The following is a 26,305-nucleotide window of genomic DNA, read 5'->3' on the forward strand; positions in this document are numbered from 1 at the left end:
ATGTCCAAACTACAACGTTTGTAATGTTTTTTTGTCTTCAGTGTTAATGGAAATTGCTAGATGAGTTCTGGTTGGGTGTTTTGGTCGTTGCCCGGCCAAACCTTAAGTGTTTGGGCGGCCATTGGTTTGGTGCGGATGTGCGTAATTTGCTAGCTAAGCGGAATGTGGGGGCACACTGTTTCAACAGTTTCTTTCTTGACCGGCAGGATGGTGCCTCCATCATAAATGCAGTCTGATGTGACGTGGTTCTGTGGGCAGCTTCACCATTGTCATGGTAACCTCTAGCGCCAGTACTGACCAAAGTGGATCCACGAGAAGGGACGGAGACTTTTTGCATGTCGGAGGGACTCCAAAGTTGGACTTATGGACTCAAAAATAGAAATATGACAGTCATATCTTGGCGTGAGGTGGGCGGAAGATTGCTCACGCCCTCCCGTTGATGTCATGGTGCAAATTTAAGGCAAAATGGACATTTGGTTTGTCCCCTCCCCTCCCCCTGTAATTGAGTTGTGGCCAGTGTCAGGTGGCCAAAGGTGCAACTTTTTGCTTATTTCACAAAAAAAAATCAGGATAAAGGCGCCAACTAGCTTAGCTGGCTCAACCCGTGGACCGCTTTTGGTCGCGTTTGGTCGTGTTTTGGACCTGATTGGTCAGAACGGTGCCTAGTGGCGGCCCCACAATCACACACCAATGGCTTATTGGATTTTAGTCCGTCTTGTCTGTTCTTCTTGCTCGACCAGCCACGCTAGTGGACCCCGCTGACGTGGGCATACTGAGTTACCTGTGCTGCAGTGTGTTTCTGTTTGTGTGTGTGCAGACGTGTGTGTGTTTGTGTGTGTGTGTGTGTGTGTGTGTGTGTTTGTAGATACTGTCTAATCCAAAGAGTATACCTTAATGATGGCATACGTATCCTTTTAAATGTGACCCTGGAGTGAAAGGTGCTCTTACGCGATTGCTTGAAACGTCTCAGCTGAAACCGAAACGAGTGCGGCCACCCAGTGCCGCCACTCAGTGCCGCCACCAATAAATAAATACATCATACACCCCCCCCCCCCCCCCCCCCCCGCAGTTCCCCTGCCCCCCCTCCCATACATGGCTAAACAGGACAACGTCACAACAACATCAATAACAACATTAACAAAAAAGACCTACAGTGATAAACGTGGTACTCTGGAGTGGGGGGAAGGGGTGGGCTTGGTGGTGTGGGTGGGTTGGAGGGTGCATGGGGGGGTTGATCTGCAGAGGAGGGCGAAGATTAACGCGAGGGTCAGCAGAGGTAGTCATTCAAGCCTCCGTTAATCCGGGATTACAACCAGCATCAGTCACTGTCTTCTCTTTGCTTGTCTGAGGATGAAGCCGTCCCCCCTCCAAAAAAAAAAAAAAAAGGAGGTTGTAATGAAGACACCGCATCCATCGTCGCCACCGACCCCCAAAAATGTTTGTGGTGCGGCCTTTCCTGGAGCGGATAACGCCATATCGTGGGGGGGAAGTGGTGGCGGAGTCGGTAGGAGGGGTTGAGGTTCTGGAGCTGGGGTTTGGGATGAGGAAGGGGTCCTGCTAAAGTCACATAGTCCTTTTTTTTTTTGTTTTTCTTTTTGTAGTTTTTTTTTTTTTGTAGTTTTTCTTTTTTTTCTTGAAAAGCACTGTGTTATCGCAGTCTTATAACAAAGGCAAGCTTATCCATATGGTCACGGGTCAACAGTTCTCTCGCCGCCATGGAGTTCAGTTTCTTTTAAGATTGGATTTCTTATTCCGTGTCTGTATTATTTCTCATATCCATCACCGTGGGACACCGACAGGACGAAGTAGAGCCCTGCAGGGGAGGGAAAAAAAGTTTAATAAATGCAGTGTCCATACTTCATAGCATTAAAGTTATTGCCAGTACGTGTCAATAATATTTATTTTTAATTTGGAAATTAATGTTGCAAATATCATTACATTAGTACATTGTTATTACAACTATTACAACAATAAAATGAACAATTATGGTTAGTGTAAGTCTGATAATTTGGATCAATGATAGCACAGTTATTCTTAAATTCCTTGGATTCCTGACATTTCCAATATTAATAACATATTTATTACAGTTTTATTAAGACATAACTTAACCATTGTCATTTTATCATTTAATTATTTTTATAAATTTGTGCAAATCTACCAGTTACTCTGTAGAGGGTCCGGGGGGTGGGGTCGGGGTCGCCTTACACTGTTTCGATGACATTTAACTTGTTTCTGGAAAGACAGGATAAAATTACTCATTGGACTTCAAATTGAAAAAAAACAGACAGCATTACATGACTTTTAGATACAATCTGGAGGATGTTGGCCTGTTATTCATTTAATTTTTTCTTCTTTTGCACTCAGAATTTCTCCCCAAGGCTCACTCATTGGTGAGCAGAGATGCTAATTATGCTAATCTGCTAATCATGTGGGTTGTTGTAAGCAGGGGATATTGCTGGGGAGTTGGGTATTATGTTGCGAGCTCAACGTAGGGGAATACCGAGCAAGCTAGCTAATGACAAACGACGAACTAAGAAAACATCATGACAAAGTGCTCACGGTTAAGCTCAGGTGTTTTATACCCTAGTTAGTTTTGAGTTGTCAAAAATTAGTGGAGTTTGAATAAAAGTTGTTTGAGCTGTTTGCGGTTTAGTAAACCGGGATTAGTGCAGGAAAAAAATCCCTGAAATATTTCAAAATCAATCCCGTCGTTTTGGCAAACGTTGCCGGAAACAATTAGCCATAGCATGCGCAGGTGGCGGAGTCCATGTGAGTCTCCGGGCCCGATTCTCTTGACTGGGGCGTGGGGGGGTCAGAAAAGGGTGAGAGGTGGTGCACTGCTTCCTGCTATGTGGCACTTTGAAGTACGCTAAAGTGCATTCACAGCTGCTGTGCAAGGTGCAAACCAGACCATCAAGAGCAACCAGCGTCTTCCCCGAGGACACTTCAGTACAGACACAGGAGGAGTCTGGAAACGAACTCCCGAACAGCCAATTGTAGGCTCTATCGGCGGAGCTGTCATTGCTCCAGAGGGGAGAAGAGAAGCGGCTCACTTTTCTGATATTTCAGCGTCTAGTGGAGGTGCGCTCCCTTCTATTCCTGGGAAGAGCCCGTCCTCCACAGGGTTCTGTTGGAGGTTCTCCTCGTTCCTTCGTGACCGGACCTGCGTGTGCAACGGGAGAGGGCTTTTAGTGCCGCGCACTTTCCAGCGGGGCTGAGCCCAGGTCGTAAAACAGGCTAGCTTGGCCGCCACCACCTGCAGGATCAAAGGTCAGCTCACCTTCCATACCAGCAGGAATACGAGGGCTAGCAGGGGAATGAAGAGCAGGGACAGGAGGCTCCGCTCCACCACCTCAGAGAAGAGCTTGGACTTTTCATCTGGAAAACAAATGAAAAGACATGACAAGCAATCCCGATATGGACAGAGATGGACAACGAGGTTGTTTGGGCTGCGGGGGTGCAATCGCAACAGCAAGAGATACAAAGAAATTTTGGTGCAAGGAGCCGATAGGGGTAAACTGGTTCCACAGAGGGAGACTTGGCAGTCGCCTATCGGCGTCAATGGACAGAAGCGCCCCTGGGCTCGGGCATCACCATGGAGCTGTTGCTAGAGGACACCCACGGGAAGTGCCATCCACACCCCGCCGTCGCCATCCTTATTCAACCTAGCACCAACCGATGTGACCGCACCAGAAAGCTCAGCTGTTGGTGGGGTTGTTGTCAACAAGGGCACGGGTGGCGGAGGGGGTTTGGGGGTTTTGGGGTGGGTGGGGGGGTGGAGGAGCTAACCGAAGCAAACAAGAGTACACCTTTTCTGTGACAAACAAGATAAGACATGAGATGCTGGATGTGACGAGGAATTTGCCCCGCAGGGCCTGGTTAATTCGTAGCTTACTGGCGGGGCAAGGGGGGCGTCAAGCGCTGAACTAATGATACGTCCCCACAACAGCCCCCCCTTGACTCCAACCCTAGAGGTAGTGGTTGCATTCAAATCAATGGACTTACATGTACTGCAGTCTGGAGACGAGCCACAGAGTGAGTGCCCCTTGCCGACCGTGGCTGTGCCTGAGGAGAGACAGGCACACACACACACACACACACACACACACACACACACACACACACACACACACACACACACACACACAAGAGGCAGCTTGAAACGAGAGTTGCGATGAAACGAATCGGCGTAAAAAGAATAAACAACAAAAGGCGGGAATGTTGGCGATTGTTAGTGATAAGGGTTCATTGTCATGTGCTAAAAAGTCACTTCACCGCCGCCTTTTCTTCGCGTTCGCCCCCACCCACCTCCAACCATGACACACACACACACACATACATGCGACAGAACGGCTAAAGAAAAGTCGGGCCCTTGGGAAGATCGCAAGATTGCAGCGTAATCAACACGTTCACAATCGGGTTTCGGACCTTTTTCTTTCACCGGTGCCGCCTGGGGACGCCCAGCCCCCAACCCCCAGTCATGTGACCAGCCAGCACCCCCCCCCACCCCTGCAAGCTGACCATGCACCTAACACCTCTTTGAATTTTTCCTTTTTTTTTGTGAAGGAATAATGGCTGCAGGCGTTCTAGCCCATCCCTGCTGTCCAAAAGGGGGCGGGGCTTAACTTGGGCAAGGAGAAAGGAAAGGCACATACCCCACCAACCTCCATCTTTGAACAAAAATGTTGCGTATTTCGGTAATGATTAGCAAAAGTGCAAAATTTGTAAAGCCACTCCTGCCGTACATGTTAGCACAAACATGTCGACGTTTCTCAAGTATGGTTTGATTAGCTTTGCCCAGTTGAGAACACGTTAATCCCAAGAGAGTCTGCTGTTGAGGTTGCATTACGCCATTACCGCGGCTGTTCCCAAGAATCCCTGGCAATCAGCCGACGATGGGATCCAGGGTAAAAGATTGTGTCCACTTGGCACAGGGAGCTAATGGAAGCACGTCGGCGTGCTAGTTAAAAGAAAATTGGAGCGTGGTGCTTGTTAAGCACAGTCGTTAATGTGTAGTAGCTACATAAGATAGCAGCTCCATTGAAGCTAGCTCTGATTCGTGACCCGTGATCTGATTGTCGCTATCAATCTGATTGCTCTGAATTAATACTTCTTCTGGTGTTTCCTCCCTTGTAATTCCATCGGGTTTGTTCTCTTCTTCTTGTTCTGCTTCTTCAGCGGGCCAGAATCGATTTGCGAGGCGTGAATCCTGGCGCTGGGTCCGTGGAAAAGACAGCTGCGTTTTTTTTTTTTCACGATTTCCATGACACGAGTCCCGTCAATGCTCGGAGAGAGGATCAACCCCCTCCCTTTCGTTGGGTCGGTGCGCTCTAAACCACCGCCCGGTCTAATCCCGAGCAGATTAGCAGCCAGCCTTGCTTACCATTTGAAGGTATGGTTTCTGTGTGCGGTGTGGAGGGACAGGGGGCCGGGTCGCAGTCGTCAGACTCTTCCGGTTGCTGCGCGGCGGTGAGGAACTCTTGGACGTACTCAAAGTATTCCGCCGTTGCCCACCTCTCCGTCCGGTAATGGCAGTCGAAGTCGTACATGAGCCGCTCCTGTAAGCGGTGCACAGATCATAGGTTATTACTACACTCCTGTGTAATGACTGTTAACTGACATGTAATTAAAATGTTATTAACACGTATACAGCATGAATTAAATCTCATGTGGTTTCAGTAAAGCTACGAGTGTATATTACTCACCAGGGAGCCCATTTTGAGCCGCAGCTCTTGGAGCATCTGGATGAAAATGCTAATGTCCTTCCTGTTGGAGGAGATGTTCCCAAACTTGTGCGCTAAGTCTTGCAAGCTGTCCTCCAGGTAGAAGACGCTTAATTTCACCCAGCACATCCCACCCTGGCGGGGGGGAGAGACAGGAGGTGTTCAGGCAATGGGGTGGATGGGGAAGGGGGCGCAGACACAAAGCAGATTTTCGAGCAAACGCTAACGGCCAGCTTAAAAGGCAAAGCGCTAGCAAGCTGTGGAATAGCCAAGCCGCCGTGAGGCATTTCCCATGGAAACTGGGTGCCGTGGTCTCTGACAGCCCGAGACGGGGCTGTTGCGGCGGGCGGAGTCTTACCTCTTCCCTCGGAATGTAGCGTACAGGAATCTTGTAATCTTTCGGAATGTTATGTCTCTGCGGGGGAAAAAACAATAAAAACAGATTTACAGATCAGTGCTGGTTCAACATGGATTTAAATGTTGTTTTGCATTGGTGTAGCAATGTTTAAGGTATGTTTAGCATTTATTTAACATTTGTTACCATCGGCTAAATTTTGTTTCGCATCTGTTAAACTTTTATTTAGTGTCCGTTTAGCAACCTTTTATTGTTTGTTTAGCATCTATGTAACATTTGTTTCCCATCTGTAAATTGTTTGTTTAGCATTGGTGGGTTTAGCATCTATTTGTTTTTTTTTTTTTTACATTATGTTAGCGTCTGTTTGACATTTGTTGAGCATCAGTTTAGCATATCATTAATGTTTGCTAAGCATTGGTTTAATATCTATTTAATGTCAGTTTAGCATCAGTGTTTCTATCTAATGATTGTTAAGCATCTGTTGGCGTCTATTTAACGCTGGTTCAACATCGGTTAAATGTTGATTGAATGTCGTTAAGCGTCGGTTTACCATCAGTCTAACATTTGCTTCGCATTTATTTAATGTTTATTTAGCGTCAGTTTGTATCTTCTTAATGTTTGCTTGGCATCGATTTTCCGTCTGTTTACTGTTTGTTCAGCATTAGTTAAGCATGGGTTTAGCATCTCTGTTTGTTTTGCATTAGTTTTGCATTGGCTCAGCATCTGTTTGTTTGCTAAGCATCGGTTTTATGTCTATTGAATGTTGGTTTAGCATCAGTTTAGTGTCACTTTAGTGTCAATATGTTGCGAGGGCTTACCAGATCAGACAGTCTGGAGATGTCATCTGTCACCGGGTTGACGGCAAATTTACTTGAACGCACCCCGAGCGTTATGAACAGCAGTAAATGGACACAGACGCGTATCCAAATCTGGAGGGGGGAGAGTCACATGACCAAAGCCACATCAGAAACAAATAGTGAACAAAAACAAACAACAATAATAAGTACAGTTACTATATAAATGATGGGAGAAATCACTGGACTGGTGAACAATTGAAGCCTTTTTGATTATTTAATTAATCAAGCCTTATTATTTTGTTGATTTTATTAGCATCAAATGGTTAAGCAGTTTGAGTTAAATAAAAATTCTAATAATAATCAGCAGCATCGCAATTATAATGTGAATGAATGAATAACTCCAAGCAATAAAAACATTTATTCATTCATATTATCATCATTGGACCAAATTGTGAATCATTTTGAGCTAAATAGCAATAATAATAATCGTAATGATAATCATCATTCATAATAATTAGTAAGAATAATAACTATAAAAATATGAATAGATGAATGAAGGCCTTCGAGTAATGACCATAAAGGCATTTATTCATTCATAATATTATCATTATTATTATAAAATCAAATTGTTTTGTATTTTGAGTCAAGTAGCAATAATAACATTAACTATAATCATCAGTCATAATAATAATAATAATTACACTAATCTAAATGAATGAATTCCTTCAAGCGATGACAATAAATGTGTTCATTCATTCACATTATTATTATTTTTAATAATATTATTAAATAAGATTGTTTAGCATTTATATTACTAAATAGCAATAAAAATCATCGGAGCCATAACAATAATAATATGAACGAATGAATGACTGCGTTCCAGTAATGACAATAATGGCTTTCTTCCATTCTTATTGTTAGCCTCATCTTTTTCTGCGTCCAGATATGTTTCTGTAGTAATCAAGTTGCATCGACCCAACGGGCGATCCGAGTGGGGAAACACGTGCGCGCACACACACACATACAAACTCACAGATATCCCAGATTAGATATGTGCTCTCACTTTGCCATTAACAGGGAGGAAAGGTTAGGACTGCCTTAAAAATAAACAACATATGTCAGCTTAAGTAATTGTTGCATTCCACAGGAGGAGTTCAATGCTAAGCTAGTTTGTCTGAGAGGAAACAGGAAGTTGACCGGGAAATCCACCCCCGACCCCGACGCTGCAGCGTCCATCCTCGGGACCAGGAAGTCCTGTGACGGCGATTCCGTGTTTTTTTTTTTTTATGTTTGTTCTAATCTTAGGACATCGACAACTACGACATGGAAATAGAACTCTTCCCCGCCAACATGGCCTCCGCCCATCTAACTGGCATCCTCGTACGAGGACAATGGGCTGCATTATAGCATTTGCTGAAAGGGAAGCGAATCCATGAAACACATGACCCCCCCCCTCCCGTTCCACCCATTCATCCTCGCCAGCAGGTTATTTATTGGATTATCACACGTGTATCACAGAGGCGACCAGATACCCCCCCCCCCCCCCCCACGCCCGATGTCGCAGCCAGTCATCGAACTGCGGCGTACAAATTCCAACTAATTCCGATTGGTCAAAATGGCGTGGCTTCTACTCTGCTTCGTCTAGATGTCAGAAAGAAGCTGAACACCCCCGCCCCCTTCTGGGATGGTACGTTCCACTATTTAAACCCTTTAACCCCCCGGGGCATTCTTAGGGATTAATTTCGCAACCCTTTTAGTTTAAGTCCTTTTTTTTTTAAACATAACTTTTTATTTTCCCACATCCATCACTGAGCAGGGCATGAACATTCATCAAATCACCACCCTTCAGTGAAATAAATTATCTTTTTCCAAGAGAGAAAGTAGTTCTTACTTAGAGATACTTTATTATTTTCCCACATCGTGAAGCTCCGAATTGAGAGACTTAGTGATTTTGTAGTCAGAAATTCAGCAAAGACATGAATGTGGATAAATTATTTGTCATTTACTCTAATTGATGGCATATATTGGCAGTTTATCCCCCCCAAACATCCCCAGAGGGTTTCATTGAAACCCTCTTTGTTCTTATTTTTTAACTCTTTATTAACTTTATTGTTATTTATTAATCATTCCAGATCATCTGTCACAATTTTCATCAACATTTGATTAATGCAATTTTCAGGCACTTTTATTATTTTATTTCAATCACATGAGGTCAATGATTTATTTATATGAATAATTATTATCAGTTCTTTTTTTTCCACACCTTTTTTGCCCCCTTTGTAATTTTTTTCAGCAGAACATAATCACAAATTCAGGCCGATAGCATTTTTGTTTTCCAGATCTCAAGTTTAAATATATATATATATATATATGCTTATTTATTTACAATTTATTTATTTTTTTATTTTTTATTATTTTTTTTTTTTGTCTTTGTGTATTCATATATAAGAGGGTTGTTTGTTCACACACACACACACACACACACACACACACACACACACACACACACACACACACACACACACATGCACACATGCACACTGTCCAGAAAAGGTCAGCTCTTGTAATTTCCTCAGAAAGGCACTGCGGGGGGGGGGGGGGGAACGCGGCGGCGGCGCACCATGAGTGACTCAGCTGAGTAGGAGGCGTGCGGTCGCAGCGTGGCGAAGGAGGGTTAACGGGGTCGCTTTGGACACAACGGGTTGCATTAGTGTGACCGGGGTTTAAAGGGATGGGGCGAGGAGTGACGGCGTGACAGTGAGTCAGCACGTCAAATGACCGCTGATCCCGCTTTGAATCAAAAAAAAGGGATGAATGGGTAAATTGTTGGTTCCTGTCAATAACAACACCTGCTGTCAGTCATCTCTCTCACTCACACACACACACACACACACACACAGATCCGATACTCCCCGACTGCTAAAGCAACCAATAGCTTCTCGGTTCCTAGCTCATTGCGGCTGACAGTCTTATAGATTGGAAGGTGGTGAGGTGTTAAAGGAATGCAGGAGAAAAACAAACACAAAAACCCCGGGGCCACGGGAAGGCTGTGATCCGGCCGCTGTTTGACGTGAACGCTCGCAATCTTTCATCGGCGCGCCGGGCTAGCTCGGAGCAACACGCCCCCCCCGCGTCAAGCCAATTCCCACTGGCAGACGAACAATTACCAAATTACATTTGAAATGCACTCTAGAAGGAATGCATTTTGTCATCATTTTCGCCATTGCCAGTGATTGGCAGCTGATGTTTCAGCGTCCCCCCCATTCCAGACATTACTGCGTGCCCGTCGTCTCTCATTCCTGCATACCCGGGACGTTTTTGCCTTTAAAAGCAGGGAAATGCTACGATGACCCCCCCCCCCACCCCTCACCCCTTCCCCCCAACATCCACCTTGCCTGAAGCCCCCCCCCCCCCCCCCCCCACACACACACACGGGGATTTCACTGTAATTCCATCGGGATGTTCAAAGCGTGCCAGGAATCCAGAGAAAAAAGAAGTGCAAGAAAAATGCTTGTCTCATGCGACGTGCGGTTCAAGTGTAACACCGACTCCCAATCGAGGAATTTCATTGGTCGCCGGGACGACGCAGACCTCCCCAGCTTCCACGTGGCGCTGCGCTCCGATCTCTTCTCACTCTTACTCTTCCCCTCCAACCACTGGCTGGTCCTCGTGTCAGCTCTACCCCCTTAGAGCCACAACCAATTTGACAACCTGCCAGAGACTTTCCGTGCAGAAGGGTGTGTGTGTGTGTGTGTGTGTGTGTGTGTGCCAGCAGACCAACTCAGACCAAAGCACCTGAACAACCTTTTCCCATGAACTTTGGCTTCCCTGTGAAAATGAGAGGCTTTTTGAGCATCTCTGCAACGAGAACCCAGACCCGGAGAATCCTTAGAACCGCTATAAGCAGTTTATAAACGTTTGTTTTTTTCACAGAGGTAGGCGGATTCACTGCAACTCGTTCACACACTGGTACAGGTGCTTCAGTCATGGACACACACACACACACACCAGACACAAACAAGGATTTCCACCCACGCGTCTCCTGTTGCTATATATTCCTCAGACAGAGCAGGAACAGGAAGTGTATTGACAGTAGCAGGAAAAGGTGGGAAAAGCAGAAGAGTGGGGGTGAATTACTGCCCCCTCCTCCTGCTGCTCACCTAATCTAATCTGGATTGAAGGGAGGGGGATGACGCTGACGGGAGAGTGAAGGCAGCGGGTGGGGGGTACACACACACACACAAACACACACACGCACACACACGATACTCTCAGTAAATAATGCACAGATGAATGATGTAATGAGCTGCGTGGAAGTAAACGCTCTACACCAGGGGTGTCAAACATACGGGCCGCGGGCCGAAACCGGCCCACAAGGAGGTTTGATTAGGCCCGCAGGATAATTTGAAAGTGAAAAAATGCATAAAAGACAAGGATTTAATTGTTTTAATCAAATGCAATTCAAGAAGTTTTTGGTGCTAGGAGGCGCACCTTTTGGTCGACAATCCGCATCGCTGAGACGGACCAATCAGCAGACGTTATCAATGCACCCTCTGCTGCTTGTTATGTTTTTTCTACCCTCTTCTCTACCTTCCCGCTACTCCCTCATTAGCCAAAATGTCATTGTCAAAACAGAGAAAAGTAGATAAAGAGTGTAGAATTTTCAAAGAAAAATGGACTACGTCCTATTTATTGACGGTGACGCACAGGAAACCTTTGTGTTTGGTGTGTTTGCAACAAGTTTCGGTATTTAAGTAATATCATATACGGCGCCACTACGAGACTCATCACAGCGAAAAATATGACGGCTTGCAAAGAAAACTGAGAAGAGATAAGATCAATGAATTGCTGGCAGGTCTGAGGAAACAGCGGTCCACTTTCACCCATAGCCGAGAAATCAGTGATGCAGTGGTAAAAGCCAGCTAGCTAATTGCTAGCGCAAATGTGCAATTTAATGTTGGTCATCAGCTTCACTACAAAAGAGTATGGTGGAATTCTACTGTATACTTTCTTCCTTACACATTTAATAGCACTCTCTTTAATTTGTAAGGTGTAGGCAGGGATTCAAGTTAGATTTCATATGCACATGTGTAAATGGTTTAAAAATCCCTTTCTTTATAAATCTCATCTAATCTTAAAGTGCATAACTATATTTTTCACTACCAATTACAGTTTTGTTTTGGTTATTTATTGCTTAATATGCTATTGTTTTAATGGTTCGGCCCACTTGACATCTACCTAGGCCGGATGTGGCCCACGATGAGAAATGAGTTTGACACCCCATTATTACTATTATTATTACTACTAATAAAAATATTACAGTTATTCAGTTTTATTTTATCTAGAAAAATAAATGTTTTACAAACTTTGTTTGGAAGAAAAATGCAAGAATGAAAACAAAAATAGGAAAATAAAAGGGATAAAAAGTATTTTTCCTTTTTGGTATTTGATCCCAGATGGGCTTTTGTTTCCCTCAAAATGAAAAATCCTTCCACAACTTCACCATTTCACTCTTTTATCGTGAATAATGGTGTCAGCTGCTCCCCAGGGTTCAGGGATCTGACGCTGCATTCGGGGCGTTCTGGAAAAAGCCATTAGTCGGACCGCTGGTTGCTTTGGCGATGTAGGGGGGGAAAAGTAATGCTTGGAGGGCAGGGCATCCGGCATCTGACCAGCGTGACCGCCAAACATTCTGCTCGCTCATTCGTTCTCCACTGATCGCTACGGAGGAGACTCCCGCTTTCTCGTCAACTCAGCTCCAGGCCCGGCCCCCCTTCTGCTCGGGGTTCCCTGGTCATCACTCACTTCCTGTTTTACTTTGAAAAATCTGCCCGCCTTCCTGGTGATGGACCGAATCCCCGACTCTTCAGTTCGGAAAGCCGTCGCTCGATGCCATTGATTGACAGGCGAGTCGTCCTGGTTTAGCCCCGCCCCATTGACCCGCTGTCAGCTGGGATAAGCTCCGCCCCCTCGCCCAGCTCATCAATACAAATGTCAAGCTGATCCCAGAGTGGGACGTCTCCTCTGCTCTTCAGTTTCCTTCCTTCCTTTCCTTTCCCTTCTGTCTTTCCTTCCTTCCTTCCTTCCTTTCCTCTTTTGCTTTTACTTTCCTTTTCTTTGCTTCCTTCTTTTCCTCTCCTCCTCTCCTCTCCTTTCTTTTCCTCATTTACTTTCAAACTCTCCTCCTTTTCCTCTCCTTGCATTTCTTTCCTGTCCACCTTTCCTTTTCTTTCCTATTCCTTTCTTTTTCCTCTCCTTCTGTTCCTTTTCCTCCCCTCCTTTCCTCTCCTCCCCTTCTGGAAGTCAATCCGTCGGCGTTCCGGCTCCCATAACATTTGTCTTCGCTCCTGTTCTGCTGCAAATTAGCTTTGACGGTAATTAGCGGGCAGGAGACGAACCATATCCGACCCCCCCCCCAACCCCCCTCCCCGTCCAACATGGCTGACAAATGACGCGGCGTGCTGGCCATCGTCTCCTCCCGGAGACGGCGCTCGCCTAGCGACAGTGTTTGGTTCCCAACACAGCAACCCAACCGCAGCCTTGGAACCCTCCCTTCATCCCTCGTTCAAAATGTCCGCCTCGTCTAGTTTGAAGTCTGTCCGCCCTCCACCCGAGCGCTCTGGCGACGCCGCTACCGATTGGCTTCGCTCACCACGGCGGCGGTTTTAATTCGCCGGAATGCGAGGTGAACTCCAAGGAAGGGCTGCAGGGCGGCGAGAGCGAGGAGGTGGGAGGAAAACAGGCTCCCGCTCGGGTTTCCTACCTGAGCGGCAAAACAACTAGCCCGCTAATTCGGCGAGCGGGAAGGAAAGAAGGGACGGGACGGTGTGAGGAGGAAGAGGAGCGAAGCCGGAGCTTCTGTCCGGAGCTGTCGTGGGACGTTGCGCAGGCACACATGGGCCGCGTTAGCGAGCCGGCGGCTAACGGGCGGTTCTGACGTCTAATTGGCCGACGCAATAGAGAAAGTCCCATGACCACATAGCTCTCACGATCGGAGGGCCGAGCCCAAGACGGCGGGCGCTGCCAGGTTGGGGTGTAACAACACAATAACTACAAACATATTACACAACTGTCCTCCTCTGCCTAACCCGCCCCTCCCTCGCCTGTCAAAGCGGGTGTCATTGTTTACTACTTCGCCCAGGAGGGGGGAGGAAAAAAAAAAAGTCAAAAAACAGGGCCTGCTAGCATCTACGAGGCTTTTATTTTGGCGAGAAACAGGAAACAGAAAGGGAACGCTGTGTTTTTCCAGTTCGAAAGACTGGGGGGGTGGCGACGTACAGCGGTGCATGTGCCAAGCAGAACGCCTTCCGAGATGGGTAGAGTTCAGGTTGATGTTTAATCATGTTTGCCCCCCCCCCTCCAAAAAAAGTGGTACGTCCCACATGATGTTGGAAATGTTTTCCGCTCCAATACCAGTCCGGACTGTTCCATTGCTGCGGAGGGGATGGGGGGCACATACCCAGCGGATCTTATTGGTCCTGGGTTCTATTTGACTTTACCATGTTCTGGCGAAAAATAATCAAGGTTCTAGAACAAAGAAAACAGCTTTATTTTGTGTGTTTATAGCAAGCAAGCCGCTGGGACATGAAATGAACGTGTGAATGAATTTTGAATTTCATCCCATCCCCCCTCCGTTGGGATGTTTGTTATTTTTGCTTTGTTTTTTTTTAGGCTGTGCCTGGAAAAAAGTCCCACGGCGCCTCTCAGTACTCACTGGTACTTCATGTATTCTGGAAATACACTTCTTGTATTTTGATGCGTTTTCTGCCATGTTACCATCCTCTTGTACCCGGGTAACTGTCATGTACTGCAGTACTTGCATTGTAGTACTTGCGCCGCAGTACACTGTTTCCAGCGGTTGCACAACACAACGCTCGCCGCGACCGGAATCTGGCGGCGGTAAACCAAACCTCCCTCCAAAAAAAAAAACAGTCTTTGTGATACTATCCCTGTGATCTCTTCTTTTTTTAAATATAAACGGTCTAAAAATGCCGGATAAATCATGTCCAGGAAGAAAAAAAGAAAAGAAAAACAAGTTTCGGAGGAGGAACTGTCTTTTTACGAAACTCCTGCGAACGCGCCCTGTTTTTTGTCCCCGCTGGTGTCTCCAAACAAAACAAGAAGAAAAAAAAATGGCCACCTTCGTCCTCTTAAAAGTTGTCCTGCGGCTTTTCTGACTGTAATAACATGTAATAACATGTGATGATATTTAATAACAACCCCCCCCGTCCTCCGCCATGTCATATCCTCGCTTTGAACCTATTGCGCCATTAGCTGGAGAGGCTCTCCAGACCGCCGCTGTCCCATCGCCGGGCCTCGCGTAACATCTGGACACCACGGCAACCGCACGCCGCTGCTGCCGTTTTTTTAATTTCATTTTCCTTCTCAGACAGACAGACCTTCTCTCCTCTTTATTTTTTTTTTTCGTCGTGGTTTTTAAATCCTGCGTGACGCGGCGTTTCGTAACCTGGATTACTAACGCCATGGGGGAAGAAGGGGTGGGTCCGCCGTGGTTGTCGTGGAAACCGTCCAGCTGTTCGGCGCCGAACCGGGGCATCAGCTGATCCGAACAGAAGGAATCAGACAAACCAGATTGATTGGGAGGGGGCGGAGCTTAACCCTCGAGTCACAAAGCCACAAGTCAATCAACCGTTCACTTGGTCTTTCGCACCGACGGACTATGTTGTCTTCCGACTGTTGTAGGAACCTGGAGAGAACCCAGGCAGGAGAACATGAAGGTGGGGGAACATGGAGGACCCAGGGAGTCACTGTACCAAATTTCAGTCTTATTGTATGCTCTCTTCTTTTGGGTACTTGTATACTTAAGAAAGCACTCTTTTACTTGATAACAAACCTGCCCATCTATCGTTGCCTGCTGTTTCAAACTGCCGATCAAATATTGATTGGACGCCGGTGAGCTTGCCACCTGGCATTTTTGTTTTCCACTGCATCGCTTTCCGCATTCTTATGAGGTCAGAGATCAAGCAGTGATATCTGACGGCCTTTCTTCTCAGAGGCGCGTTCTGTCCCATAAACCCAGATAAAGTGTTGGAGGTTTATCTTATCGGGTTTAATAGAACCTTATCCCTGGGACGGCGACATCAAAGGGGCTACGGTGGCGGTGGCGGCAACGGGAACAGGAAGTGGGACGGTGCCAGGAGCCAATTGGCTAAGCCGTCTGTCGATCCAGACCGGGTTCTTGGACGGTCGCCCTGTGGGCGCGGGGGCTTTCTCCAGGAAATACAAGCAGTAATTCCTCACAGGACTCTGCGGCGAGCGTCTCCGTCTGACATTTATGCTCGGAAGATGGCCGCCTCCCCACCAAACAGCGTGTTCGGGAACTCGACAGACAGATATTAGCGCTCTCTGACCTGCTAATCTGGTGGGATTACCCAGGGTTTTACGGCAACAGTGTGTTTTTCGGGGATTACTTTGGAGTGCTGGAACTCAAAAGGGCTACATCTGGAACGGCGGCCGAGTTTCAGGAGTGAGGCTCCCCCGGGTCGTCGAATGTATTACAGAGGTCATTAGCACTTAAGGACCACTATAGAAAGCATTTTAGAACCTTTAGAACCTGGCAGGAACCAACCAATAGACTCCTTTCTGCAAAGACCTACAGGCTGCAACAAGCGTATCAACCACTGGGAGACTCCTGTTCCTATCAGGCTTCATCATTGGGTTGAGAAGTCCCAATAGATGAGGTGGGGAAGCCCTCGGCAACCGCCCCTAGCAACCACTACTCCGCTAACTGTGTCTCGGCCGTTTCGACACCTGCGTTATTACTGGTTTAATGCCAACAGCGTGAACAATGGAGGTCGCGTAGAGGAACCTGAGATGCTGTCGGTCCGTCCTCGAATCCGTTCCAATCACACTAAAAGACGCCGAGGACTCATTCTAAGCTAACAAAAACCCCAAAAATGCTGGCACAATTAGCAAAACCATCCCGGGTCTTTGAGAACGGCTTGTAATGAGCGAGCTTGGAACCCACGGCCGAGGGATTTTTACGACAAACAGCTGGACGGCGAGACGTCCAGAGCCCTCGTCCGCCCCCACCCCCGGGATCACTCAGGGGCGTTCCGGGGGTTACTTCAAGGGTCTGACAAGCTTCAAAGTGAGAGCGAGTTGTTTCCGTCCAAACAAGGCACAAATGATGACATTAAAATTCCGACAGTGTCAGTTCGGAAACCGATGACGGGGTTGTATGCTCCTTCCCTTCGATTTAGCAAACATCCGCTAAATGCTATATAGCAAGCAGGGGACGGCCGGCGTGCGAGCCGACGGTGTACGTAACAAGCAAAAAATAAGGGAACGAATGGTGAATGGCGTTGTGGCGTCCAGAGGAGGAGCTGCTAGCCTAACTTAGGATTTGGGTCTTTGGACTTCTGACTCATCGTGGTCCCTCAAGTGCCCCGCAGAAAGCTGAGCTTTATCAACGGGAGGCAAAACAAACGAGCGTCCAATGGAAGCAGCCCCCCTGACAGCGTTAGTGTTATCCTAGCGTCGGCGAGCTAGAGAGACCAGAAACGATCACAGGCTTTTTTTTTATTGGTGGAAAAACAGATTGTACCCAATGGGACCCGTCCAGTAAGGGGAAGCATTCCCATCCTCCGTCGGGACGCTCCTTTTCGCTCTCGCTCCCTCTTTCTTCCAGGAATCAGGCCGTTCGAGATGTGACTAAATGACATAACGAGTCCTGTGAGTCCCTGACTGGGGGGGGGGGGGCTACCGAAAGCGCCCGGCAGCAGCGGCGGCGTTCCGTTCACTGCTAGTCGTTTGACATGTACCCCCCTCCCACTTTATGTAAACCCCCCCACCATGCGTCAACAAATAGCCACCCGAACACAGGGCTGCGTGAGGGGAGTCGGCTCCTGGACGCCGAAGAAAGGCCGGTTGTGCAACCCCTCCTCCTCCAAATCAGATTTGCGCAGTATTGCCAAGATCTGAACCTCGGGGAAAAGTTTCTCACCCCTGCTGCCAAAAAAAAAGAAAAAAAAAAAAAAAGAAAAGCAGGAAGAAGCGTAAACACGAGCTGCTTGCAATTAGCATTAGCTAACATCGCAGAATGATCCTCTTGCCAACGCCTTGTTATCTAGTAATTAACACCTCTGCGCTTCTTTGCACACAACAAGAATAGAAGACGGATTAATAGATCGGTAAAACGGCTGAATGGCTATATTGACGATGTATTGGGTATTTATTGGGATTTTGCTCCCACTCGGAAGAAGAAGAAGAAGCAGAAGAGGAGCCATCTGACACTCCTGACCTTGTGATTGCTCCCCTGACGTGGAGTATGACTGGATTAAACCTAATCTATTATCCTGCCCGATTTATCGGAGCCGGGCCACGACAACAGTCGCGCATCACAAGGTCAGAACCCCCCCCCCCCCCCCGCCCTCCGCCCTCCATCAAGACAGCCTGCCGCCATCGCCCACCATCGAGCAACATCCTTCAAGCAATACCAGCTTGATTTTATATATATGTATATATATGACATGATTTTCTCTACAAAAAAAACTGAAAAAAATTCCCCATAGTTGTGTAAATTTTACAGCTTATGTGTTTATATGTATGTATGTATATATATATGTATGTATATATATATAGAAAGTTGAATCCTCACATTTCATGGGGTGGGGGCATCTGGAGTGTGTCCAAATGGTGCTTGAGAACACTCGTGCAAATGTTTGAAATTTTAGTTATAATCGTAACACATAATCGATGATATACAACATATATGATATATATATAATACATGTCCTAACCTGAGTCACCTTGTCCTCTTTAAGTAAACTTGTAGTCTTTTAGAAATAAATGAATTGAAAAAACAACCCCCAAGCAGTAATAATATGTAGTAGCAATGATGATAATCATGTAGTAAGAATCATAATAAAGTAACAATGATAGTGCTGGCCCATTGAGCCCCGCCTCTCGGCCAATGACAGCTGGGCTTGGCTCCAGACCCCCCCCCAGACTGGATGACTAATATTTGGATGACTTGACTGGATGAATAATAATAATAATTAGAAAAATAAATCGATCTCGTTGGATGTCCTTCAACAAGTGGGACGCCCAGGGTGGGTCACATGAGGGAGTCGCTAACGGTTGACAGGCCAAAGCGCTGACGAGGATCTCTTTGGGGATCTTGTCCATTTCAGCGGCAGGTAGGGAGGCCAGTGCGGACCGATAGGACGTCCGCCTTGCCATGGAAGGAGCAGGGCTTAAACCCAAGATGCCAAGACTGCCTCCCTTGCGCAACCGACAGGGAGTCATATGATGAGCGCGCTCATTTGAGTCACGGTCTCTTCATCTTCCTCCTCCTCCTCCGCCTTTTGCTCAAGATGGTCTCTTGATTGACAGCCAGCGGCACACGGTAGGAGGAAGAGGAAGAAGAGGAGGAGGAGACGTAAACGTGACGGGAAAATCCCACGGGCGGCGCGAGCACGGCGTGGACTGCAAGAATTGGTTTCAGGAGGAGAGACAAAGAAAGAAAGAAGGAAGGAAAGAAAGAAAGAAAGAAAGAAAGAAAGAAACCAACGAACAAAACAACTGGATGCCAGTCCATCTCCAGACCTTCGTCCAATGGATTTTCCGATGTTCTCACAAGACCCGCGGCCCGGCCTCCACCTTCGGATCGCCAGGGCAACAACACGAGTCGGAGGATCGTCATGTGACAGAAATCAAAAATGGACGTGGGTTAGGTTCCAGTTCCCAGCGCGGCGAGAGAACACCTCCAGTCGTTCCTGGCCCAAACCACGTCCTGGGGAGGGGGGAGGGGCGGAGCCGATCACAGATGAGAGGCGGGGCTTGACCGGCCGGGTCAGCTGTCAATCACAGGACACGTAGATACGTTCACCCTCTCGCGAGTCTGAGGTCGGACCCGGGCGGGAAGAAGCCAGGCTCAAGGTTCCGCCGGAGATGACCCGGCTATCTAACAGCAGCAGGTCCAATACGACGGCCTCGTTCTGACCCGGCGGCGATCAATCCATCAGCTGATTCCCGGCGATCAATAGATTACACGATGGATCTTAAGACAGTCACACATACTCAGAAGTACTCGGGTATTACTCTGAATTAATATTTCAGGAAATGTTCCGATGAGACTTGGACGCCCGAGGCAGCCATCTTTGATCCTGCACCGGCACTCCCCCTCCCCCAACTGGATTACTGATTGACCCGATTGATTGTCTGACCGCGATCCAATCGCTCAATCGCCGGCCTCCGACCGAGTCCGAAAGATAACGAAAATCCGACCCGTGGAATCGACAGGAAGTTGACATCACCCCAGACTGTTTGAGGAGACAAAGATTGACCCTTTGCGATTTATCTGTTGATCGATCGATTGGTTACAGATATGCCACTGATGGCCGTTGAATCGTCCGAGGTCGCAGGGGGTGGAGCATCCTCATCTGACGACCCTTGGTAACGACGCGCTGCCGATCGACTTTTTACCGACATCCCCCGATCAATGCGGCTTCAATTATCGATTCATCGAACGTCGATTGTTGGTCTTGAAGTGCTTTTTACGATTCGTTGTAGGGGTGATCGTCCTCCTACGAGGACGCTGTTTTCGAAGATCCCGATCAATCAATAACGAACATCTTAACATCCCAGTTCAAGTCGTAAAACCGTTGTCATGGGCATGTACTTTAAAACACGGCTTTTAAAGTAACAACCTTCTCCCCTCATCTTGCAGTTGTTGGGAGAAACCAAACCCTCTGGCCAAACTTGGTACGTTCCAGCATGGCGGGCTAGAACACGGCTGACCAGGTAACGCTTCGACATTGTGTTATACGTGTGACAAGAGGCCTTAAATGTGTTATAAACATGTAATAAGCATGTTATAAAGCATGTCTCATCTCTACCTGCTGCAAAACATACAAACATCCATCCCCAGGCTCCCGTCCCCATGGCGACGGTGGCCAGGACCATCTTGAATTTTATACATTTCTGTAAATCTGTCAGCCTCCTCTTTTCCGACAGTAATGCCCCCGCGAGCATCGACACGAACATCGTGCGTTGATAAATCACAGACGATCCCCACACACACACACACACACACACACACACACACAGTGAACTTCCTGTCTGGCGTGCTCTGCGGTTTGCAGCTCAGATGGCTTTCACTTCTCCTCATCCTGTCACTCAAACACCCTTTCTCTTCCTCCTCCTCCCTCTCCTTTTTCCGCTCTTAATTTCCTTCCATGTTGGCGTGGCGACGCCAGGGCGGGGATGTAAACAAAAACAAACAAACAAACAAACAAACAAACCAAGAGCCATGCCAGTCCACCTCCGCCTCGGCGCGAGGCCCCGTTTTATTATAATTTAATCCCGTTTATTTATTTGCTTTGCAAGCTTCAGATCTAATTTTAGAAATTAATGAAAAATAAGATAAAATTAAAAAAAAAGAAAAAAGAAACCAGTCAAAATAGCCCGCTCCCGTTCCAAAGGACATTGAAAAAAAGGACATTTAAAAAAAGGAGCAAGAATTTAAAAAAGTAAATAAATAAAGGTAGTGACATCAACAGGGAAAGGAAAAATGTCAGTGTGAGGTGCTTCCATGTAACCTGAACTTTACCAGTGGCAACTAACTTAGCAACAGACTAACCCATAAAACTAACGGCAAACTAGTTAGGTTATCAGAAATTAAAGAAATTACTTGGATGACATTTAACTGATATTACAATATGATTTATTTTTCTTATTGAGGCACAATAAAGGGTTAAACATCATCTGCAGAGGCCTATTTTTCTTTTTGGAAGGACACACACAAACACGCGCTCTCACACACACACACACACACACACACACACACACAGACAGGAGAACGCACGCACACACATCAAACGCTCACACACTCAGGCCGCAGAGAAGCCCTGTAAGTGAAAACATGTTGGTTTTATGGCTCCGGCTGCTTCGGGGGCTTCCAGAGAAAACACACACACACACACATGCATGCACACAAACACACTCGCACACACAGCTTCATGACAGCCTGTCTTTTGCTCCCACCGCCTCCACCACTTGTTGTCATGCCGAAAAGTGAACGTGGCCTCGGTGGCAAAAAGGCCAACGCGACCGCAGCGGTGGCGGAGTCCCTGCGGTTGTCACGGAAACCGAGGGATCTACTCAGAGAGCAGCGGCTTCCTGTCTGAGATGTAAACATGTCAGAGACCACACAAGGATGAGGATGATGAAGATCGTGTCTACTATTATGAACATCATTATGAACAAATTCAAATTATTATCATTATTGTTATGAATGACTGAATGAATGCATGATTATTATTTTGTTGTCATTATTGTCATTAATTCATTATCATTCTTATCATTATCACCGTCATCATATCGTTATTTTTGTTTTCATTATCACCTGCAACCCTGAGGGCAGGGTGAGCGTTATAGAGGATGACTGCATGAATTAATGAGTTGTTGTCATTAGTTTATTTAATCTGGTCATCATGATCATCATTATTAATATTATTGCCATCATTTATTCAGCAATATTATATCATAATTATTTTATTATTATTACTATTATTATTATTTTATTATTATTATTACTACTTCATTATTTTAATATATCTTTTGCAGGGTGTTCTGAGTCAATATCAGAATATCAACCAATATCAACCAATGTGCCCTGCCCTGTGTGTGTGTGTGGGGGTGTGTGTGTGTGTGGGTGTGTGTGTGTGGAGTGTTTTATTTTTAATTTCTTTTCTTTCTTTTATCAGAGCCAGGAAGTTCATTTGAAACAATGGAACTCACCTGACCTGCAGAGCCAGGAGTCAGATTTATCCATTTGTTAAAGAGGTGAACACACACACACACACACACACACATACCAAACCCTCCCTCCTATTTCACAAATTTCTTCCTGATTTTTCTGTCAATTCCCACATTTGAATCACATAAAAAAATATATATTTCATTGATTTTTTTTTTTCCAATTTATTCATGAAATTATATTTTATTAGCTCTTTTGTATCACTACTGTATATTGTATTATTGTTGTATTATATATTGTTTATATTAATCAATCAAGACTTAAATGCAATCTCTGCATACAATGTCCTATTTTAAAATCCTTTTATGATGACTTGATCCGTCCCTCCATCCATTCATTGTAGACTTCAGCTGGCTCATGTGGTCCTAACACTCTTATTATAGTGTAATAACGCAAACCTCCTCCTCAACCAATATCAGATAATGCCGATGGATCGTCGGCTCGGAAAGGTAGAAAAGGTCGAACAGATGGTGGGGGGAGCATCGACGGGGCGACCGATCCGCCCCCTGATTTTAATTAATCATTTGTTCTTTATTAAAGCTCCTCCTCTGCATTTGAGCTTTTTGGGCTTCGGCGTCCTGCTCAGCAGCGCTCGCTCGGCCACCGCGGGCCGAGCGGGATCGGAAGCAGGAATGCGCCGCGCCGCCCCCATTTGATTATTAGCCACCTTTGATCTACATCCTAACACCTTTGATCCTCCAAAAAAAATTGTCCTCTTTGAAGTGCCGCCCCCTTTGATCCTTCGCCGCACAGAGAGTAAACTTCTGTCTTCGGATTCTCCACGTCATATACCACTTATTGATAGACCGATTGACCGATCAATCGTCAGATGAACGTCGTGTGTCGATACATATGATCAGAACCGCCCCCCCTTCCCCCCTCCGGTCGTCGCCCACGGCGACGATCGCCACGGCGACAACAACAAATGGCAAGGGGCGACTTGCTAAGTGATGAGGAGATACAGGGAGCTGACTGACGGATGGAGGGATGGAGAGAGAGAGAGAGAGAGAGAGAGCTTTCCCTCTTCCTCTCTCAATCCCTCTGTTATTCCCTCTATCTCAATCTCTCCCAATGGCTCTTTTTCCCTCTATCTTTCTTCTCTCTTTATCTTGATCTCTCCCTTTCTCTCTCTCCTTCTCTCTCTATCCCTCTATCTATCTCTCTCTCCTTCTCCCCTCTCTCTTCTGTCTCTCTCTCTCTCCGCCCGTCCTTCCATCTCAGTCATAAACCTGGCGCTCCCTGCTGGTGCCAGACACTCCGTGAGAAGCAACCGCTGAACCTGCCGCCGCGTCTCTCTCTCTCTCACACACACACACACACACACACACACACGCAAACACACTATCCAATGTTTATTTAAGAGTGGGTTTACAGGCATCTTCTACTATGAGTACAGCGCCTTTGCACTAAAGTTTGCAGTAAAAACCTGTCGAGGCGTTGCAGTCGGAGAATCCCTTTTTTTTGGCAGAAGGAAGGAGGGAAGGAGGGAAGGGAAAGAGGGAAGGGAAGGATGCGAGCGTGATTGTTGTTGTTCCTCCCCTCGTCTTTACAATCTCTCCCACTCCTCTCCCAGACAGAGGTCATGTGATTTACATCCCTCTATTTTTAAATCCGGCGAAAGTGTCAGGGGCGTGTGTGTGTCGGGAATGTATCAGTAATTACTGGCGATCAATGGCTGGGTAGGGGGGCACTCGTGTGTGTGTGTGTGTGTGTGTGTGTGTGTGTGTGTGTGTGTGTGTGTGTGTGTGTGTGTGTGTGTGTGTGTGTGTGTGTGTGTGTGTGTGTGTGATGCAAAAGACTGAAAGAAAACAAATATGATGATCATGAAACATGCAATGACTGAAAAGTAATAATAGGGGGGGAGAAGGGGGGAGTTGCTCAGCTGGTTAATTTGCAGTGTGTGTGTGTGAGTGTGTGTGAGTGTGTGTGTGTGTAGGGGGGGTCAGAGGAACTGCCCAGGAACCTGAAGAGCAAGGGGGGGAAGAGGGGAGGAGGGGCAGGAAGAGGATCTAACAGGAGAGAGAGAGAATTGGATTGATAAGGAGGTCAAAACACTCAACGTGACCTCGGTTACAGCCTTTCCCTGCGCATGCGCACACGCCAGTGAAGTCCGGGAACTTTCAACTTATTTTAAAACCTTCTTTAATTCCATTTCTTTCTTTCTTTTTTTTGTTTCTTTTTTTTTTCTCAATTATCGTAAGCGCGCGCGTCGCGCGGGGTTGAGCAAAAAGCGGCGGCCGATCGATTCTGGCTCGCGCGCGTTCATCCTAAATAAACTTATCGATCGCGGAGCCATTAGTCGCGCGCGTGAGCGCGCGCAAGCTCGTGTAAGCGCAGAAAACACGTTACAGCAAGTGGAGCAGCATGAGGAGGCAATTAATAATCATTCTAATAATAAGCCAATAATCACAGCAATTATATCATAGCGCGCGCGCGCACACACACACACACGAGGTGAAGCATTCAATCCGCGTTAAGAGTCCAGGAAGCCGCTCACACACAAACGGGTTGCGCACAAACGTCCCTCTGGAAAAACACACACACACACACACACACACACACACACACACACACACACACACACACACAACCAACAAATAAACAATTTAAAAGAAGAAATTCGGACCTCTCTGAAGTGGCACACACACACACACACACATATGCAGAGATTGCTCTTTTTCAGCTCAGAGTCTCCCAACACACACTTTAAACACACACACACACGCACGCATGGATATACATTAGTGTACGTGCCAAGCGGAGCGGAAGTGCGCGGTGACATTTTCAAAATAAAAGACTTACTTTTGACTTCTTCATATGGAACGCCAGGGGAAGAGTCTCTCTCCGAGCGAAAGGCCTACTTTATTTTACTTCTACGGGGAGGAAAGGGGTTGTCATCATCCTCCGTGCACATATCCAACACGGCCACGGGCGTAGAATCCACACGGGACAGGAGGAAGAGGAGGAAGAAGAAGGAGAAGGAGAGGAAGAAGAAGAAGAAGAAGAGGAAGAGGAAGAGGGAGCTTCTCAACTTCTCGGCGTGATGATAGAAAAATCACCAAAGTCTCGTCGCGCGGCGGAGCCCATCTGCGCGCGCGTGCGTGCGTGCGGCGAGGTGTGCATGTGTGCGTGTGCGCGGAGACGTCGGTAAGATCCACTGACGCGCGCGCACGCGGGTGTGTGTGTGTGTACGTGTGTGTGCACGCGTGTGTGTGTGTGTGTGTGCGTGGGGGGGGTGAGACAGCGCGAAGGAGCGCCGTGGCCCGAGCCTTTATAACGATGCGTGGAAAGGGGGGAGGGGGGGGGAGGCCGCACCTCCGAGGCGGTGCGTGTATGTGCGTGCGTGCGTGTGTGCGTGAGGGAGAGAGAGAGAGAGAGGAGGTGGAGAGACACGACGGCAGGTCCGCTGCGCGGTTGCTCAATAGCCGGTGTGTGCACGCGCGTGCGCGGTGCGTGTCTCCTCCTCTTCCTCCTCCTCCTCTCCTTCTTTCTCTCTCTTATTCTCTCTTTCTCTCTCTCTCTTTGCAGCGCGGTGACATTCAAACGCCGGCGGCGTTACTACACAAGCAATAACTGTCTTATTGACGCGCACGCGCTTCGGGTGTCGCACTAATCAATGAATAAATGAATTGTGGATTTCAAGGTG

At 47.0% G+C, this 26,305-nt stretch overlaps 1 protein-coding gene across 1 annotated transcript; it reads right to left on the minus strand.

Annotated features, from left to right (window-relative positions):
• Positions 1 to 1,224: 1,224 nt before the first annotated feature.
• kitlga (kit ligand a) lies at positions 1,225 to 25,890 on the minus strand. Its single transcript, XM_086149265.1, has 10 exons — positions 25,462 to 25,890; positions 6,897 to 7,007; positions 6,082 to 6,138; positions 5,706 to 5,858; positions 5,384 to 5,558; positions 4,006 to 4,065; positions 3,281 to 3,378; positions 3,054 to 3,163; positions 2,159 to 2,232; positions 1,225 to 1,813 (listed from the first exon to the last, which is right to left on the minus strand). Exons 1-9 carry the CDS (start codon positions 25,474 to 25,476, stop codon positions 2,202 to 2,204), a joined length of 810 nt encoding a protein of 269 aa, XP_086005391.1. The 5' UTR covers positions 25,477 to 25,890; the 3' UTR covers positions 1,225 to 1,813; positions 2,159 to 2,201.
• Between the last annotated feature and the right edge of the window lie 415 nt (positions 25,891 to 26,305).

The sequence above is a fragment of the Fistularia commersonii genome, chromosome 7, assembly GCF_037954325.1.
Source record: "Fistularia commersonii isolate RoL2024-O1a breed Wild chromosome 7, RoL_Fcom_v1.0, whole genome shotgun sequence".
NCBI classification, from domain to species: Eukaryota; Metazoa; Chordata; class Actinopteri; order Syngnathiformes; family Fistulariidae; genus Fistularia; species Fistularia commersonii.